Source organism: Chiloscyllium plagiosum, chromosome 13 (assembly GCF_004010195.1).
Source record: "Chiloscyllium plagiosum isolate BGI_BamShark_2017 chromosome 13, ASM401019v2, whole genome shotgun sequence".
NCBI classification, from domain to species: Eukaryota; Metazoa; Chordata; class Chondrichthyes; order Orectolobiformes; family Hemiscylliidae; genus Chiloscyllium; species Chiloscyllium plagiosum.
Window position 1 is genome coordinate 48,649,988 of NC_057722.1, and position 21,293 is coordinate 48,671,280.

General features: G+C 37.1%; 1 protein-coding gene and 1 long non-coding RNA gene across 6 annotated transcripts in view; one reads left to right on the forward strand and one right to left on the reverse strand.

The window, feature by feature from the left end:
* LOC122555986 (endothelin-converting enzyme 2-like) overlaps positions 1-14,736 on the forward strand; it is a 180,433-nt gene extending 165,697 nt beyond the window's left edge. For all 5 annotated transcript variants that reach the window (XM_043702324.1, XM_043702328.1, XM_043702326.1 and 2 more), the window contains 8 exons: positions 1,532-1,630; positions 7,983-8,060; positions 9,559-9,662; positions 10,656-10,766; positions 10,871-10,938; positions 11,770-11,960; positions 13,642-13,737; positions 14,387-14,736. In XM_043702324.1, the coding sequence (XP_043558259.1) occupies positions 1,532-1,630; positions 7,983-8,060; positions 9,559-9,662; positions 10,656-10,766; positions 10,871-10,938; positions 11,770-11,960; positions 13,642-13,737; positions 14,387-14,563 (924 nt within the window). In that variant the 3' untranslated portion in view covers positions 14,564-14,736. The remainder of the gene's footprint in view (positions 1-1,531; positions 1,631-7,982; positions 8,061-9,558; positions 9,663-10,655; positions 10,767-10,870; positions 10,939-11,769; positions 11,961-13,641; positions 13,738-14,386) is intronic.
* The window catches only part of LOC122555987, a 41,522-nt gene continuing 33,976 nt past the window's right edge, over positions 13,748-21,293 (reverse strand). The window contains exons 3-4 of the long non-coding RNA XR_006313412.1: positions 17,119-17,437; positions 13,748-14,052 (exon numbers count right to left, since the gene is read on the reverse strand). This is a non-coding gene — a long non-coding RNA (uncharacterized LOC122555987). The remainder of the gene's footprint in view (positions 14,053-17,118; positions 17,438-21,293) is intronic.

The window sequence follows — 21,293 nt, forward strand, 5'->3', positions numbered from 1 at the left end:
CTACAATTCTCGCACTTAATATAGGCCAAATGGTGCCATGTCTTTGCAGTCGACAGATTATACTATATTAATGTTAATTAAAGCAATATTTAGTTAGTTTTAAATTGATATAGAAACTAAACTGACTAAACTATGATCAACCAAATAATTGAGCTATTTACACTTCCAGCTTTAGTAGAAGTTAGATACTGAGTTGGCTTCAGAAGACTGGAGATTGCAAATTTTATGTGGATCTTCAAATTGTGCATGATAATTGTGCAACTAAAGCCCAATTAGTTTAAAATTGAGTGTTAAAAAGTTTTTACATGATAATCCAAGACAAAATTAATAATCACTTAGACAAATGCAGATTCAGCAAGGCAATCATAATTAACTGACTTGATTGTGTTTTTTGGTGTTACAGAGAGGGTTAGTAAAACTAATGCAGTAGACCTTTGTGTACATGAACATGTAAAGGTTCTTAATGAAGTGCCACATTACTGGATTATCATGAAATTAAAGTCACTGGAATGAAAGGGACATGGAGAGCATGGATACACAATTGTCAGAAACAGTAATGACAAACTGTTGCTTTCTGGAGGAAGGGATGCAGTGGGGATTGTCAAGGGGCAGTGTTAGGATTATGATGTCTTTCTTAATCTAAACTAATGACGTAGAGTTGTATTGGTTAACATTTTGAAATTTTCAGATGGCTCAGAATGTGGAATTAATATGAACAGTGAAGTGAATAGTAATAGATTTTAAGATTTCATAGATTGCTGGAAACTTACCCGGTAAACAAAATGCAAAGTGAGAATATTTTGGTACGAAGAATGTGAAGAGACCTCATAAAATAAATCAAATTATTCTAAAGGGAATGCAGGAGCGGAGAGACTTAAGACTAAAAGGGTACAAATCATTGAAGTGAGAAGATAGCATGAGAAAGTCGTTAATCAGGCATACAGCATTGTGCACTTTACAAAAGACTATTCAGCTTCATTTGGAGTATTATGTAACTTTCTGGGCACTACAATTCAGGAAAAATGTGAAGGCTTTAGAGAAGTGCAAAAACGTTCATGAAAATGACTGAAGGGATGAGGGATTTGAGTTGCATGTATAGAATGGAAAGGCTGAGGTATTTTACTTATAGAAGAGCATTGAAAGAGTTTATTTGATTGAGTTCAAAATGATGAGGGATCTGGACAGAATAGGTAAAGAGAAATTGTTCCCATTGGGAAAACAGACAAGAACAGGGAATTTAGGATCAGCGTCAAAAAGTTTCACACATCCTGTTGTTTAGACTGGCACAGCATATGTGAGATAGAGGTATTTTCAATATTGGCTATCCAAATTAAATTAGTTAATTATTTGAAGAGAAAAGCATTACAGAGCTAGATGGAAAGGATGGGAGGGAAGGGAAATGGGACCAGCTAACCTGTTCTTGCAGAGAACCAGCACAGATAATTGGTTAAATGGCCTGTGTTGTAACTTGATTCTACAATGAAGCATGAAGTACACCTTACACCCGTTGTCTTTCTAATTTGACATCCAGGCAGAAGAAATGATTAATGAAATTCGAACAGCATTTAAAGATGGTTTGGATGAGCTTGCTTGGATGGATGATAAAACCCGACAAGCAGCTAAGGAAAAGGTTCGTGCTTCTCAAATTGTTCGATTTTGCTAGATAATTCAGTTTTTTGAATTACAAACCTATTACATTGCAATTGAAAGTATACACAAATGTTTGATAATGAAGCACCTTAGAATGTCTTGCAATGTTAAATGTTAAGATTTACACTTATGTTAAGTTTTACACTTATGTTACTTTAATTATACTTTTGTGCTGATGAGATCCACTGGTAAAATGTGAAAACCAAATTCTTTGTTATCTTTAACATTCTTTGACAAAGAATTGTCAAAAACTGATTTATTGATGAGCAAATTGATGCAGCAGCTACCTCCCTTGGATGTCCCTTGTCAAGTTCCCATGGAACCTTTTTAAATTTATTTAGTTAAATAGGTATCTTTTCGCTTGGGTGGGAGATTTCAAGACTGGGGGCATATTTTTAAGATGAGAGGAGAGAGATTTAAAAAAGACATGAGGGGCAACCTTTTTTTACACAGGATGGTTCATGTATGGAATGAACTTCCTGAGGAAGTGACGGGTGTGGGCACAGTTACAATGTTTTAAAGACACTTGGATAAGTACATGACTGGTACAGGTTGGAGGGATATGAGCCAGGAACAGGCTGGTGAGACTAGTTTCTTTTGGGAATATGGTTGGTGTGGACAGGTTGGACTGAAGGGTCTGTTTCTGTGCTGTATGACTTTGCAGCTAAGGGCCAGCAGATTCAGTATGTCCAAATTCCACAACATATTCTTGCATATGCACAGAGGCAAACTAAAACAGACTATACAAGGTATACCTGCTGTCAAGATCAACTGAGACCAAAATTATTATTTTATCAGAGAAATGGTGACTCAATAGTAATATCACCAGATTGGTATTCCAGAACCCCAGGCTACTTTTCTGAGAACACACTTTCAGATCCCACCAATGCTGCTAGTGGAATTTATATTCCAGATTGATTAATTGAATGTAAAGTTAGTTGTAGTCATGGTAATAACCATTAATCTTGGTTGCCTGCGACTCACACATCCCATTAAAAATAGAGGAATTTTGGCCTTAGAGGCAGTGTAAGATTCTGAGGACTAGATATGGGATTTCCATTAGGTATTTCTCCATTTGTCATTGTAATAGAGGAAGTTAATAACAGGATGTGAGGAAGATGCACTCCTCCAAGATATTATCCCTCCCCAGGAAATAGGCAGGGCACCTAAAGCTTCTCAAGACCTTAGCAGAAAGGGCAGTTTAAAAAATGCATCACCAGTGATCCAAATGATTAGGTGTACTACTAATACATGAGGGATGAAGGTCACATCCGTACTCTGATCAAATCATTTCAGGCAGCCACAGGCAGACTGTGATATTGACAATGCTGCCAACAGAATGTGTATTGATAATTCAGATCGCTGGAAAATGTATCCAATTTAGCAACAGAAAAAGGCTGGCAATCCAGTGTCATGCTGTTTCGCGGTTTACCAAATGTGCAAGAAGCATAGATGGCACCCTATTGCTATGTGAGCTAATATTATTAATTCTCTTGAATGAAAGGGTGATAACTCACTAAACGTCCAGATTGTTTGTGACAACATACAAGTGAAAAAATAGTCTCTAAGTTAATGCAGGATTTTTAGGATTTTTGCATGGTGCATTCATCCTGCTGGAGAGGTACAAAGAGGATAAGCGTCCCCCATTCATTGGATCTAGGCACTGGTGACAAGGTCAGCTGATCCCTAATTGTCCTGAAAAGGTGTGGTGAGCCAGTTTCTTGAACCTCTGCAGTTCATACCACAGCACTGTTGGGAATAGAGATCCAGGATGTTGATCCATTGGCAGTGAATAAACTGTGGTTCTGTTTTTATGTGGAGTCCAAGAATAGATCCTTGGAGAATTTTTGAGGTAACAGTGTAGGAAGGATGGCCATTTCTGGTGATTTCCTGGATGAACCCTTTTCTCCTATAGTGTAAAATGTTGTGATTGTTTAAAACTTAGCATTCTTGCACTTGTCCTAATAAATGCAAGACAAAAAGCTTTGGAAACATTTCTCTAATTGCAGCAACGTAGTGAAGATATTTTGTAGTTTCTGTTACTTTTATTTGTTCATTGATGAGGTTATAACTGGTTAGATAAGCACTTATTACCAATCCCTAGTTGCGCTGGAAAAAGTGATGAGGTGTAGTGTTCTTGAACCACTGTTGTCCTAGGAGTGTAGCAACTCTGTTAGGAAGGGATTTGCAGGATTTTGATCCAGTGAAAGTGAAGGAACAGCAATATACTTCTGCGTCAGTTTGGTATGAAGCTTGGAGGTGAACTCACAGATGGTGTTCTCAAACATCTGCAGGGCATTTCCTTTAAGGTGGTAATATTTGCCGATTTGGAAAGTGCTGTTGGAGGAGCTTTGAGTTATTGCAGTGCATTTTATAGATGATAAACACCGCTGTCACTGAGTGTCAGTGGTAAAGAGAGTGAATGATTAAGGTAGTGAATAAAGTATCAGTTAAGCAGGCTGCTTTGACCTGGATAATGTCAAGCATTTTCAATGTTGTTGGAGCTGCAGACATCCTAGAAAGTGGAGAGTATTCCATCACACTCCTGATTTGTATCTTTTAGATGGTAGACATGCTTTGGAGAAACAGGAGGTGAGTTACTCAGCACAGAGTACCTAGCTTCTGACATGCTCTTGTAGCTGTAATATTTAGGTGACTGATCCAGTTTAGTTTCTGGTCAATGGCAACCCCCAGGATGTTGATATTGGCGTCTTAGCAATGATAATGCTTTTGAAAATGAAGAAGAGTTAGTTATAACTTCTCTCATTGAAGAGATTCTTTGCCTGGTACTTGTGTTTTCGCAAAGTTACTTGCTATTTGTCTGCCCAAACCTGGACATTATCCAGTCTTGCTGCATATGCAAACAGACTGTTGCAGTATCTGAAGAGATGCAAATAGTGCTGCATATTATATGATCATAAGTGAACATCTCCAATTATGATGGAGGTATTGTCTTTGATGAAATAGCTAAAAATGATTGGACCGAGACGCTACCCTGAGGAATTCCTGCAGAGATGTCCTGGGCTGGGATAATTGATTACCAACAACCATAACCATCCTTCTTTGTGCTAAATAAGACTTCAACCAGCAGAAAATTTTCCCTAACCCATTGATTCCAAATTTTGCAAGGGCTTCTTGATGCCACACTCAACCAAATGCTGCCATGATGTCAAGGGCAATAAGTCTCATCTCACCTGTGGATTTTAACTTTTTTGTCTATGTTTGGACCAAGGCTGCAATAAGATCAGGAGGCAAAACCCAAACTGAGTGTCAGTAAGTAGGTTATTCCTTTGCAAATTCACTTAATAGTGCATTGATGAACCCCTTCCATCACTTTGCTGATGACAGAGAATAAATTGAGAAGGTGATAATTAGCCAGGCCGGATTTGTACTGCTTTTGTGTACAGGATATACCTTGGCAGTGCTTCCAAGTTGTCAGGTAGACACCAGTGTTGTAGCTGTACTGGAACAGTTTGGCTAAGGACATGGCTAATTCTGGAGCACATATCTACAGGATTGTTGCCAAATGTTCACAGAACCCATAGCTTTTGGTATATATGTGCCTTCAACCATTTTTCACATTACATGAAGTGAATTGAATTGGTTGAAAACTGGCATCTATGGTGAGGTGGCCAAGATGGATAACCTAATCAGCACTTCAGATTTAAGATGGAAGCAATTTTTTCACCATTGTCTGAAGCTTGGCTCCCCATCACAGAGGAAGCAGTGTCCTTCTACAGTTATTTAAATGTGCATCACCATTCACAGCTGGATGTGGCAGAACTGCAGTGCTCTGATCTGATCCATTGGTTGTGGATCACCTACCTCCTGTGTATTGTAAGCTGCTTCCGTTGTTTGGTGTACAAGTAGTCCTGTGTTGTACCTTCACCTCTGAACTTTTAGGCATTTCTGGTGCTGCTCCTATGCCCATCAGCACATTTCACTGAACCAGTGTTGATCTCCAGCTTGATGGTAATAGCAGAGTGGGGAAACATGCTAAGCTTTGGTAAGGACGTAGTTGGTTATCAGTATCAGGTTTACTTGTTTAAGTTTGATTTCATCCCGTGTGGTTTCATGGGGTTTGGAGTCAAAATAAGGAATTCAAGGTTGACTCAATCCCTTCTACTTAACGGTGTGTTGCTACATCTGGTTGCTACATAAACCCAGGTAATGGTGTCTGGGATATTGTCTGTGCTGTTCCTTGAGTATGACAGTATGGCTATTGCTTGATGAGTCTTTAGGATAGCCATGCCAATTTTAGCACAAACTCTCCAGATGTTTGGTAAGGAAGACTTTGCAGGATCGACAGTCATGTTTGCTGTTGTTGTTTATGATACCTAGATCAATGTCAGGTGGTCTGTTCTGTTTCATTCCTTTCTTTAGACTTCGTAGCAGTTTGAAACAACTGAGTGCTTGCTAGGTCATTTTGAAGGTCTGCTGAGAGTCATCCACATTGTTGTGGGTCATGACGCTCATGTAGACCAGAAAAGGCAAGTTTCCATCTCTGAAGGCTATTAATGAATCAGATAGGCTTTTATGACAGTGGTGAAATGGTCAGCATTAGGCTAGCTTTTAATTCCAAGTTTTATTGAATTCAGATTTCAACATTACCACAGTGGGTGGGATTTGAACTCTTGTGAAGAGTCATGCTAGACTGAAAATGTTAACTCTGTTTCTTGCTGCACAGATGCTGTCAGACATAATGAGTTTCTCAGCATTCTTTGTGTTTGTTCTCCAGAATGTTAGGTTGGAGCTCCGGATTACCAATCCAGTGACATTACCACAATGACACTGTGTACCTTCAACTTGCCACACCATGTGAAAGACTTCGAGAAATTTACACATGCTATATAAGTCGGGGCTTTGTAATTTATTTAGTGAAAGTTGGGTGGCATTTACATCAGGTCCATAATAAAACGGTACTCAGTTAATTGAGCCTTCTCTTGCCTTTATGTGGGTTGCAGTACAAGCTTTGCATAGCTTCCTAAACAGTCTTCTTGTTCTTCCACCATTTCAACCCAATTCATGTGTTATTTCTACTGCAAGCCAATGCTTCTTCACAGGGTGAAGATATGTAAAACACAGCCTACAATAAACCTGATTTTTTTTGTCCAGGCAATTGGTACATAGAAACTTCTGTGCTCATACACATTGTTGCATCTTTGAATTTCAGTTTGGGACATTTAATACTTGTTGTCATTTTGGGGAGAAAAAGTTTATGTAGCTGTTAATAGGTTGAATGGAAGTCCTTTCAATTCATAAAAGTGGACAGCTCTAGATTCATCTGGCCACAATTATTTCTGTTATCAAGTATTTTGTTAATGCAACCAAAAGAGAAAATGCTGGAAAATCTCAGCAGGTCTGGCAGCATCTGTAAGGAGAGAAAAGAGCTGACGTTTTGAGTCTAACTGACCCTTTGTTAAAGCATGCTCCTGCCCCACTGAATTTATTTCCTCCTACCTTGGCTCCATCCTCACTCCTCTGGTTCACTCCCTCACCACCTATATCCGGGCTTCCTCTGATGCCTTGCAACACATTGACAGCTTTCAATTCGCAGGCCCTAACCACCTTCTATTCACCATGGATGTGCAATCTGTTTACACCTCCATCTCACACCAAGACGGCTTGAAAGCTCTTCGCTTCTTTCTCAAAAAGAAGCCCGAACAATCTCCATCCACCACCACTCTCCTCTGCCTAGCTGAACTTGTTTTCTCTCTCTCAACAACTTCTCCTTCAACTCATCCCATTTTCTCCAAATCAAAGAGGTAGCAATGGGTACCCGCATGGGTCCCAGCTATGCCTGCCTTTTCATGGGATATGTGGAATATTTCTTGTTCCAGGCCTATCCCGGTCCCCTCCCACAACTGCTTTATCGGTATATCGATGACTATTTCGATGCGGCTTCATGCATTCGTCCTGACCTGGAAAAATTCATAAACTTCGCTTCTAGTTTCCATCCCTCCATCACCTTCACCTGGTCCATCTCCGACACTTGCCTTCCTTTCCTTGACCTTTCTGTCTCCATTTCCGGCAATAGTCTATCCACTAATATCCATTACAAGCCCACTGACTCCCACAGCTATCTGGACTATAGCTCTTCTCACTCTACGTCCTGTAAGGACTCTATCCTCTTCTCTCAGCTCCTTCGCCTCTGCCGAGGAGCTTTGACAAAGGGTCAGTTAGACTCGAAACATCAGCTCTTTTCTCTCCTTACAAATGCTGCCAGACCTGCTGAGATTTTCCAGCATTTTCTCTTTTGGTTTCAGATTCCAGCATCCGCAGTAACTTGCTTTTATTTCGTTAATGCATATTGTTTCTTTTCCTTCTCTCAGGCTGATGCCATTTATGACATGATTGGTTTTCCAGATTTCATTTTAGATACAAAAGAGCTGGATGAAGTTTATGATGGTGTGAGTAAAACTATTCTGAACCATTTTCTTTTACTGCTTGTACTGTGTGTTATTTTGCTTAGCATTAGTTTGTCTCCAATTTTTTTGAATTTGTTCACAAAAGATGTTTCCATAAATAATGCAGCATTCGTTCAGTTTTAATGACCAAAATGGTCAAAGGTTGTTGGGATTATAAAGTCTGGAACAAATATAATGTTTCTGTGAGATTTTAAATGAGTTACATAGTAGTTATTGTTTAGACAACACTTTCATCTTAAATAATGGCTCAAAATTGATTAAAATTTGTAAGTCTTTTGAAAATTTTATTAGTTAGATGTTTCCACCATTGTGACTTGACAATTGTTTTTAAATCACAATTATCAAAATATACAATAAAAAGACTGCCAGAAAATTACATACAAAATAATGAACCTTTCTTTCTTCCTTCATATCACCATGATGAAGAATGTGAATTTGGATTTGTGCATACTAAATTAACCTACATGTGAACTGATGGTGCAAGCAATTATCAGGTTTAGAATTGCATAGTGCACATCATGTGTATAACTTTAATTGGTCATTTTAAAATTATTATCCACTTACCACAGGTAAACCAAGCTGTGTACAGTGAGAAACACTATTACATATTACAGATATAATCCCTTTGTTTTTGCATGTTTTTCTTACAAATTTCAGGTACATTGCAATGCCCAATGAATTCCAAGATTTTCAGTCTACTTAAAGGGACAGTTGTTTTGATAATACGTCAGTGCTCTGAGTGCCAAGGCACTATGTTGTTTAACACAGGTTTTCTGTGCACTTGAGTCAGTGAAGTGTATTTGAGAAAACTATGGGGAAGACATTTGCTTATGTAGCAGCACAGTCCAGGACAAGCAACACTATGGGCTGCTACCTGCTTGCAATATGCAAAAAGTCTCTCCTCCTTAAGTTATCATAATCCTGTCCAATAACTGCAGGCAAAGATCAATGGGCAAAAACTTTTATTTCAGCAGCCTCATAGTATAGCCCATGAAGAACTCAATGTGGCTGAATGACTGTGCTAGTTGATGGTGGAGTACTGCATTAATCATTATAGTTTTAGACCTGGCGAGCAGTCTCTTTATTAACTCAACTTTCTCTTACTTTTCAACCTATATCTTAAAAGATGTTTATCCTTAACTGTATTTTTTTCCTGAATAAGATTTGTTTCACTGACTGCTACTGCCCAACTTCCCAGACCCAAACATGATAACACATTGACATGTGTCAAAACATTTGAATGAATTAAATGCACACTATGTGTTGGTGAGCATATTGAGACAAAGGTGGATGCAGCACCTGAACAGCAACAGTCCCAGTGTCTCCAATAAGGACAACATTTTCCATGCTGCTATTTAAGAATTGACATTGACGTTTGGGGAATAACAAATGGCGGTTAGTTTCATTGAAATTGAGTGTGCATTATTCTTTCAAATCTGCTTATCATCTAATTAATTTTCATTTTCCATTTTTGCATCAGTATGAAGTATCAGAGGATTCATTCTTTCAAAATATGTTGAATTTCTACAATTTTTCAGCCAAGGTTATGGCAGACCAGCTTCGGAAAGCACCCAACCGTGACCAGTAGGTATTCTGAAAAGCCTGTTCAACTTAAATGGCAGTAATATTTCATTTAATTATAAAAATGGAGAAAATAACACTCAAGGCATAGTATCAATATAGAGATTTGTTTTTGTTTAGCCATTTTTTTCAGAAGTGGTACTTTAATTAACAATAATAAAAAGAAAATGTATACATTCTGTAATATCTTCTTGAGAAAAATCTCTAAGTCCATTTTCCATATTGCCAAAGAATCTCAGTGTGCAGATAATGTTGAACTATTCATTTATAAAGAATATTTTGGAATAAATTTGCCAAACTCATGTGCTGGGAGCATTGTGGAGCTCTGGGGATCAATGGGTCCTTTCAGGTTTTCTCTGTTAATGGCCCACTGACTTGCACATCCACATTTCTAATTTGCACTCCAAGAGACAGGGAACATGTAAAATCTACACTAACTTTTATCTGCATTTTGTGAATTTCGCAAACAAGATCTTTAAGTGATGTTCATATTTATTGAACATATTTTCACTGAAATTTTTAGTGTTATGACATTAAGTTTTTAAATTTTAATGCAACACTGAAGTTTGTGAGCTGGAAATAAATAAAAATGTTTTGACAGCATTTGTTAATGGAAATAAGTTGTTTAAGTTATAAGGATGAACTTCAGTCAACATTTCCTTCCAGAATGGATGGGTAACTTGTGAAAACATGTTGACAAATCCAGTTATATCCTGCAGCATGTGATAAAAAAAATCCCCCCCCGTACAGAATTTTATTCCTCAAAATGTTTATTTAAATAAGATAAACTATAATAAATTTACCAAAAATAATGACAGGTACACAATGCAATTTATTCCCTGTGGAGCAAGTCAAACATTTCTGAGAAATACATTACTATGTGAATAAAATACTTTTTTTGTAAGAAACTGGTATTTGTATATTGTGTTGTATTGTATTATTAACAGTAATTAAGTGGTTCAAATAGTTAGTTGTATGTTTTACTCCTGACTATAGGTGGAGTATGACACCTCCTACAATAAATGCCTATTACCTGCCAACAAAGAATGAGATAGTCTTTCCTGCTGGTATTTTGCAAGCACCATTCTATGCCAGAAACAATCCAAAGTAAGTACATTTCCTTGTGTTTTTAAGTGCCACGAATATTTCATTAAGTATTAATCAAGTAAAGATCATATAAATAACCAATATTCTTTTGTTTTTAATAATAGATCTCTGAACTTTGGAGGCATTGGAGTAGTAATGGGTCATGAATTAACACATGCCTTTGATGACCAAGGTACACAATAGATACAAGCCCAGATACTTCAGCAGTAAAATGATACTGCTAGACCTTGGCAGGCATGAACCTGTGGTGCCCAACTGTCCTCACCATGGCCCCACCCAAATTCCAGGGATGGGAGTATGAGGACTGAAGATGCACACCAGTACTTGCATTATGGCGCTGCATAAACTAGAGCAAAACAGCATCTCTATTATGAATGGCCCAGGGCAGACACATGAAAGATTTTACAATAAAATCATCTAATGCTACTTTGCTCTTATAGGAATGATAGCATTTGATCTATCTAGAATTAATTGCCATTTGATCTGACATTGGTAGTGTTCATAGACAATCCTGAATAACAAGTACACCTTTTGAAATTGTTTGCTGTATGAGGGATGTAATTGATGGGGAGGCAGGATATTCCAATGGATACGACGGACTTAATCTGAAAGGTGTCTGAACGACATGAGCTTTAGCAAGATGTGTGGCAGAATTGGATGAGAAGTTTGACAAGGTAGCCATGATGTCGGGAGCAAGTTGCTCCATCTTTTATGCTCCTCTTTGAGGTAGTGGCAAAAAGCCCTCACAATAAAAACTCCACACAACTCTGACTTAATCGGAAAAAGACGCAAGATTAAGTCCAGTGATAAATATAATGTTGTGACAGAGGGGTTCAAGGTAGAAGGAGTTCACTGCCATTAAAAGTTCTCACAATGAGCAAATAGCAAAAATCTCTCTTATTCTGTTTCAATTTCTTGCCATATAAAAGAACAGAATTGCAAGATGGCAGCATTTTGTTGTAATCATTGTGAGATGTTAAGTGAATATTCTTCTCTTGTACAGGCAGAGAATATGATAAAGATGGTAATTTACAACCATGGTGGCAAAATTGTTCAGTTGAAACTTTCAAAAATAAAACTGAGTGTATGGTTAATCAATACAACCAGTATACGGTAAATGGAGAACATATCAATGGAAAACAAACATTGGGCGAAAACATTGCAGATAATGGTGGCCTCAAAGCAGCATATCATGTAGGTTAATAATTTTTAAATGTATATTTAGAGTTAATGTGAAACAATTGATATCTTGTAAATATATGTTATTTCTTGCATACATTTAATTTCCTAAGTCATTCATTATGAAAAGATATTTTAAATGAATGCTAACTTGTTGCCAAATGCATTTCCTTTCCAAAGAGCTATGAAAAAAAAAAATCAATATTTCAGGGAATGAACAATTCAGCAAATCTAGTAGAATAAATCTCACCAGGAGAGTAGCCATACAGGAATAGAAATTCTTTTGGTGGAGTCACAGAATATAATCTGATTTGGAGGTGCTGGTGTTGGACTGGGGTGTACAAAGTCCATTATAATGTTCACCCCAGTATTCTGTGCCATTGCATCAAAGAACATGATGTCAAAAGTAATATATTACAGACATTTGGTTCAATGCTGCCTATTCAGGCAAATTTTTAAAATTTAAGTCAGTTTTCTACTCTATACTTTTTTAAACCTAGAAATATAGATATTAAATATCTGTTGGGTTCGCATAGCTATAAGTAAAAATTGGGTTACTGAAGAACTAATTTGCCATCTGAATTGTGGTAGGAAAGACATGAGGGTTGAATTATATAGTTTACTGTTACTTGTATGTGTTGCATTCTGATGGGAAGAAAGAGAACCCAAATGTAAGAAATGAACTAACATTTACAATTGCTTTTTGATTTCATCTCCCCCATTCGTAGCTGTCTTTCCACGCATTTTAAGGCTACCTTCTGTGAAATGGGTTAGAAGAGCAGAGGGTGTGGGTAGTATTGTGTGACCAACCTTTCCCACTGCTTATGCAGTGATTTCTCCTACATAATTGGAGACTCCATCATCCAGTGATCGATGAGTCACTGTAGTCGTGAGAGCATTAATGAGAGTACAGCTGAAATCTAATATCACACAATATGTGAATTTAGAGCTTCACATGTGCCCACCTGTGGGTGATAAAAGTCCCACAGGGATAATATCTCACTAGAGGTTCACCATGCCTCATTTAATCTGAGGGTCGCTGTGCCTCAAACATGGGGTGAGGTTGAGAAGGTAGAACCTCAGCCATTACAGGAATTGAACCCATGCTATTCTTATCTCCTGCATCACAAACCAGCTGCCTAAGCAAGTGAGCTAACCAATGTCACCTTTATTAGTGTTTCCAGGCTGTAACTTGAAATATTTCAGATTTCATAATCAAGCACGTTAATCACATGCTCAGACCAGTGAAACAGAATATTTATAAATACTTGAATGCATCAGTGTTATGCACTCTAATTTGGAACTTAGTGCAACTAATACATCATAGCATAGATGGAAGAGATCAAGTCACTTGATGTTACAGCAGTGGCAGATCAATGTCATTTATAAGATGAAAAGAAAAGAATGGCATTATTAATAGTGGTTTGCCAGATTGGAAAGCTTTATTTAGTGGAATTTGGCAGGTTTGGCACATAGCATGGAGCCAAGCAGACATCCAAAGATCTTTGAGATGAGAGAGATGGAAGAGAGTTAGGCCGATGTCTTGAGAATGAGTTTTTTGAATAGCAAAATTATGTGTCAACAATAGACCTAGGTTTTATTTCTTAACATATCTGCACACATACATTTTCTCACTGTTGTTGACAAATTTGTAAATTGCCTGTAAATTTAACTTTATATTTTGGACCAATTTCAGGCGTACAAAACATGGGTGAAACAGAATGGAGAAGAAAAGTTATTGCCTGCGGTTGACTTGACCAATCATCAGCTCTTTTTTGTAGGATTTGCACAAGTAAGATATGTGAAAAGTCCATAAAATGCAACAGTACTGATTTGCTTTTATTCTCCATATTTAAATTGTTATTAAATGTTTTAAAACTTCTCATTTAGTAACTTTTCTAAAACCCTGTTTAAAAATAAAATCACTTTACAATTATGCTGAGTAAGTAATGTACACATTTGCTTTGTTAACTATTCTAGCATCAGATAGGATCAGTTGAAACATGCTTGTAGAGCAGTCACTATTTTCAGATATGAGACAGAGTATTTTAAAAATCTTTTGTGTCAGCTTACTTCCAGCAATGTCATTATTCCATCGAATATCACGCTGGAAAGCAGAAAATAATTATTTACTTAAATATAGCTGAGGTACATTTAAGTATCTTAAATCAGTAATATAAATTATCTTAAAAACAATTAGTAATATCAAATACCTTTGTCATTGTAAGTTCATAATCACTTAGTGTAATTAAGGTAAATATGACAATTAGTTAAAACTGATACACTATAGTAACATTTCTCTTGTGAAAGTTTTCATTAATCCATTGTTAAAAGGCTTATCAAACAAGGGTATAGCATCTATATTATTTTGTTGACTTTTGTGGCATTTTTAAGTGCTAGATATGAAAAACTAATGGATTTAATTTATATCACCCTTACAGGTGTGGTGCTCTGTGCGTACACCAGAGAGTGCACATGAAGGTCTTATTACAGATCCACATAGTCCAGCCAAATTTCGAGTTATTGGAACATTATCAAATTCCAAAGACTTTGCTGAACATTTCAATTGTCCAACAGGGACCCCGATGAATCCTGGAAAACAATGTGAAGTGTGGTAGTAATAGATGTCTTAACAAGGGACCCTTACACTGGATAGTTTTTACAGGAAGTTGGAAAGCTTTGAAACACTGACCTAAGAGGGAATCAAGAATAAAAGAAAATGTACATTATATCACGCACTTTTTGTACCACAAATGTTAATGATTATTAAACGTTAAAAATGCATAGTAAATGTCTGTGTGTTTCACTAGCCTGTTACACACACTACCTTAACATGGTAGAGCAATCTATAGCTTCGTTCTGAGGACAAGATAAGGGTGAAATAGTTTGTGTGCTAGAAAATCAATATGGTCTCATGTAAGGATTATAGGTTCATGCTTGTTTCCCCACACAGAGTAACAGTGTTCATATCATTAGATTCCTATACTTTTGTGTTCCACCAACTAAAAATTGCAGCCTGCTGATTGGCAGCCTTCAAGTTAGAATTTGAAATATCCTTTGTTTTAAATCTTAGACCCATTTGTATAGTACCACACAACTGAAGAGTCGAGGTATTGAAATCCTTGTTGTCTTTATTATCCTTGCTACTATGGTTACAGAGCAGGCAGGAAGGCTAAGTTATTCTGTTAGTTTGCATCAATGTCATCGTGTTGTTGGTGGGAGGATCACAAATCTTTGTGCATGTGTGCTCAAGTTCTGACTGATTAAATCAGTGAAAACAAGAATTCTGAAGGCTAAGGCACACTTTGTATTTAAGCTGAAGAAATGTAATTCACAACTTTCAACTTTAAATTCACTTTTAACAAACATAAAACACCTAAAATTAATCTTTCCAAAGTAATAATTTCATACTTTCAAATTAAATGCTATATGACATTTAAAAGGTATTAAATCTTTAAGAAATCCTGTAAGTTGAAAAAGAAATGAGTGGAAGAAAGAAAGGTATGACAGTACAAGGCAATGGCAATGACATTATGATAACAATATGCAAAGAATTTAAACCAAAGAGAACTTCTAAAGTTTTAGAAAGTATGCATATCACTTTGCCCTTCGATCTAGTTACCCAATGGATGGAATTTAATGCCCACTGTGGCAGATTTGGTGGTAGGAAGAATTTACTTAGGTGGAAGATGGGAGTGATGACCTCCATGCCTTCCTTCCCTGTAGTGTAAAAGATTGCTAATGGCCTTTGCATTCCCAACACCAAATGATGCTACTAAATAGGCAATTAATGCCTTACCCCTCAACTGATGGTATTAACCAGGTTGGGGATGGCTCGTCACGTGGAGAGCACAACAAAAAACTTGTGCAGGGTTGTTCATGGACTCATGGAGCATCTTGTGTTTAAGGTCTCTCAATGTTTTAGGAAGGGATCCAACATTTGCCCTTGCAGGCAAACCTCATCACTGCCCAACAATTCCTTACCTTCACTCCCATGTAACCTTGGGTCCGTCTCATTCTGGCAACAGCACTGCCCTTTAATAGAATTGCCAACCTATGGCTACCAGCTTTCATCTATAATGTTTAATGCTTATTATTTAATAAGACCATAGATAACTGTACAGCTGCCTTTTTCCAAGAGTTTACTTTGAAGAAAAGTGTCTGAGTTTAGCTTGTGAGTAAGACCACTGTCACCTCCATTAAATACTGCCAATGTGACAGGGTATTAACAATTATCCTCTTCTAAATGGGAATTTGTCAGTTATATTCATATCCCACTAAAGAAAGTTATGCTGCGGTTACCGTTTATCCTGTAAGAAGGCTACTTTTTGATTAATCCAACATCTTTTTGTAGACTGCTTAGATCTAGCCTTTAATTTTTGTAAATGTTAGAACTACCTTCATCTTTACAATAGTCTGTTTCTCCCCAAAAATGTGGTAATATTGTATGACTTACCAAAAACATGGAGATCACAAGTAAAGGTTATGGTTTTCCTATTTCATTTGGGCAGAACTAACCTATCAATTGTAATTATCCTTCACATGATAATTTTCCTTTTTCCTTCCCTTTTGGCCAAATCTATAGAGTTGATCAGCCCATTGTCTTGATCATCATGTCTATAATGTTAATTATGTAATAAAATCATGGCACGTATTTTTGGCTGCAATTTCTGTAAAAGGTTTACTTCTAAACAAACCAAAGACATACTGTTTCATATTGATTGGCTGCTTTGTCAGACAATTGGTAGTTGAGTAAGAATGTGTTTCAATACAGAACAAATTCATTAAAGTGATACGCTTTGCAATTTCCTGTTTATATTAACTACTGATACCATTATGTCTAAGGATAGTTTTTATTTGAATGCCTATTTATTTGGTGGTGTTGGGAATTTATAACCCCATAAAACCAAGAAGTGTTGACTGTGATGCTGACTGTCCATTTTTGCTCAAGAAGTGCTTACATTATTCATAAACTATTCACTAACATTAGGGACTTTTCATGAACAAAGGAGATGTTGAAAATACATTTATTGTGCAAAATAGTAAATGATTAAAGAGGCACATTTCCTTAAAGCCAGAAAATCACGTGATGGTCAATGCAAATAATGCAAGGTACACCAAATGCTGACCTCAGATTAATCCAGGCCTACTTGTAAATATATAAATTACTCACATTTGTAGTAGAAACAAAAAGGTGGAAACTGTGCCATCCCTTTGAGAAGAAGTACTATGCTAGTTCAGAAGTAGAGTGCCAAAGTAAAAAGAGATGGAGGTTTCTTCTATAAAATACTCCATGTCATCCCTCTCAGGTCTTCAGTTTGCTCACAATGAAAGGTCTCCCTTTTTCTTGATAAGGTCCACAGCACCACCTCAATATTTGGAGCAACATGGTAGATCAAGGATCCTCTTCAACGTCGAGCATCGCCTTTGGAATTGTTCTTCAGTGGGTCGTATTTTCACTAAGATGTATTCAGATTTAGGAATTCCTGTTTCTGCAGGTACAATATTCAGTAGAGATGACCACAACTGTCAGAAATCTAAACAAATAACTCAAAATGTGATCCATTAAAAAAATATACTCTTGCATCAGATGATCATTTCTATTTGTCAATATTTTACGCAATAAACAGATGAAATGTAAAACAGATTGATTTAATGGTTGTATTTATAGAGCTTTAATATTTTCATACAAAATCTACTTACCTTTTGCAGCTTAACATGTATTGGTTGTTATTCATGTTTGAAACAGCCAACCTTTTCAAACGTAATTTATTAGTGCACACAATTATATGTAGTTTTACAAAGCATTTGAACAGCTGTTGAAAAATGGCTAAAAAAAAATCAATTTAGAGCTCAGATTGACTAGATAAAAATAGCTTATTCTTCAATTACATTAACCAGTTTTAAGTCAATTACTATTTTAAGATTGTGATTGTTTTCTATTGAGATTTTTAATTTACTCAAGGTTAAAATTATGTCACTTAAGAGTTTTTGGTGCTGAAACAAGAAACACTGATTGTCTGAATTAGCCATGTTTCCACTGTGCTCAAATTCATTAAATCACCACTGAATTTTATAGCACCATTTTGAAATGCATGCATTGCTATGATATGCTTGATTTTAATTATTTGTGTTTTTCCATTCAACGTTGGAAGCTAGGACATGCTGTCAGTTTAGAATATCTCACAGTAGTATAAATCACTTTCACACTAATAGTTAAGATTTTAAGTTTTGTGTTACAAATCTTTATTCTAACACTATCCCTTTGGGCAACTAATCCTTAATCCAATTGGTTTCTTTTTAAATATGTCAAATAATCAGAAAAGCATTAATATGTTGAAAGTAATAGTTAATTGCTTTGGTTTCTGTGGAAACATTGATGTAGAGTGGCATTAAAGCTGCATTTATATACGCACTAATAAAACGCTCAATGTCTTAAAGTCTCTGTGTTGGTTACTAAAGAATTCATGGATATTGTGAGAATCATTCCATGCTCATTCTGAGTTAAAAATGACACAACACCAGGTTATAGTCCAACAGGTTTAATTGGAAGCACACTAGCTTTCGGCATGCCACTCCTTCATCAGGTGATAGAATTGTGTCCTCCCCTATCACCTGATGAAGGCGTGGCATGCCGAAAGCTAGTGTGCTTCCAATTAAGCCTGTTGGACTTCATCAGGTGATAGTGGAGGACACAATTATAAGGCACAGAATTTATAGCAAAAATTTAGTGTGATGTAACTGAAATTATACATTGAAAAATACCTTGATTGTTGAGTCTTTCATCTGTTTGAATACCATGATAGTTTCACTCCTTTCATGTACAAATCACGAAATCGTTTTTTAAAAGTTGCATTCTCAGGTTAGCTGTAACAATGGGCGTTAGCTAGACAAATGTTGAAGGTGTTAGTGCCCTGTCTTCTATGTCTATACCATGATGTTTAGATTGATGCTAATCTAAAAAGTGAGAAAACAGAGTTTTATACGATTTCATGCAGTTTTTGAGCAAAGTACAATGTAACTCTGCAAGTACAAATTCACCCCACAAAATATATGTGTGCATGTGGGTCTTTGTGTGTGTCTGGGGTGGGGGGTTGTGAGTGTCTGTGAGAGAGAGTATAAATGAGTGTGGAGTGGTCGAAGTCTCTGAGAGGATGCCTGTGTGGGAGGGTGTGTGTCTGTAAGGGTGTTGTGAGTATATGTGTGCATGTTTGTGTATATGTGTGCAGGAGTTTCTGTGTGTGTGTATAGTGCAATGGTGGTCACCTGTAATATGACATGAACCCAAGGTCCCAGTTGAGGCCCTCCCTGTGGGTACCGAACTTAGCTATCAGCCTCTGCTCGGCCACTTTTCGCTGCTGCCTGTCCTGAAGTCCGCCTTGGAGGACGGTCACCTTAAGGTCTGAGGTCGAATGTCCTGGACCGCTGAAGTGTTCCCCAACTGGGAAGGAACACTCCTGTCTGTTGATTGTTGTGCGGTGCCCATTCATCCGTTGTCGTAGCCTTTGTATTTGTAGAGTTACATTGTACTTTGCTCAAAAACTGCATGAATTCATATAAAACTCTGTTTTCTCACTTTTTAGATTAGAATCAATCTAAATATCATGGCATAGACAGAGAACACAGGGGGCTAACACCTTTAACATATTGTCTAGCTAATGCCCATTGTTACAGCTGACCTGAGAATGCAACTTTTTTAAAAAAGGTTTTGTGGTTTACACATGAAAGAAGTGAAACTATCATGGTATTCAAACAGATGAGACTCAACAGACAATCAAGGTATTTTTCAATGTATAATTTCAGTTACATCACACTGTAAATTTTTGCTATGAATTCTGTGCCTTAGAATTGTGTCCTCCCCTATCACCTGATGAAGGAGTGGCATGCCGAAAACTAGTGTGCTTCCAATTAAACCTGTTGGACTATAACCTGGTGTTGTGTGACTTTTACCTTAGTACACCCCAGTCCATCACCGGCATCTTCAAATCATGCTCATTCTAATGTGCAAACACTTTCCTGCAGCACGAAAACGCAGAATACAGACTTGCAGCGCATTTCGCAAGAAAAAGGTCATTAACGGACTGTGTTTTTCCAGAACCTTAACAAAAAAGAGGAACATTGATCAAAATGAAGAAAATTTCATACATCCTTTTTTCCAAACTGTTTTTGCTTTGATTAAATTCATATTGCATTATATTTAGTCATGACAGTAAATTTAACTTTGACCCTTTTCAACTTTTAATCTTAGTGAAGTATTCTTGAAATGAAAACTTTATTGAATAAACTTTTAAAATTTTAATTGACAATTAATGTATACAGTGCCTACTGGATGCTTAAAATCCTTTGGAATTGGTTGCTGCATGAGTGAGTTTATGTATTTTAATATATGACAATATCACCCTCCAGTGGCCATTTGAACAACTACAACTACAATTTACCGTGTTAAAAATCATACAACATTTTTAACTTTGTACACCCCAGTCCAACACTGACATCTCCAAATCACAATTTACCATTTATCAGTGAGGATGAATTGTCTACATGGTTAACTATTAAGCCCTTAGCCTGGCATTAGGGTTGTTTTATTGCTGAAATACTGTCACTCAAATCTAAGTTTGATGGACTGCACTGTTGAACTATAGAACATACACACACACACACCCTTTCAAATACATATTTGTTATGCATAAAACACCAGATTAAAATTGTCAACAATATTTTAAAGTGGATTAGTTTTTCACACCTTGATAGCATGACTTCCTCAAAGAGTTATGGTTTTATGTGCAGCAACTGATGTGCCTCCCTCAACAATGAGCCTCTAGCTGACCTTGAAGAATGACGTTTCCCACAGATTACCTGACCAATGGCCTCAAACTTCCAGAACAAGTAAAACATACAGAGTCATAGAGATGTAAAGCATGGAAATAGACCCTTCGGTCCAACCTGTCCATGCTGACCAGATATCCCAACCCAATTTAGTTCCCTCTGCCAGCACCCGACCCATATCACTCCAAACCCTTCATTTTAAATGTTGCAATTGTACTAGCCTCCACCACTTCCTCTGGCAGCTCATTCCATACACGTGCCACCCTCTGCATGAAAAAGTTGCCCTTTAGGTCTCTTTTATAACTTACCTCTCTCACCCAAAACCTATGTCCTCTGGTTCTGGACTCCCCAACCCCAGGGAAAAGACTTTGCCTATTTATCCTATTCATGCCCCTCATAATTTTGTAAACTTCTATAAGATCACCCCTCAGCCTCCGACACTCCAGGAAAAACAGCCCCAGCATGTTCAGCCTCTCCCTATAGCTCAAATCCTCCAACCCTGGCAACATCCTTGTAAATCTT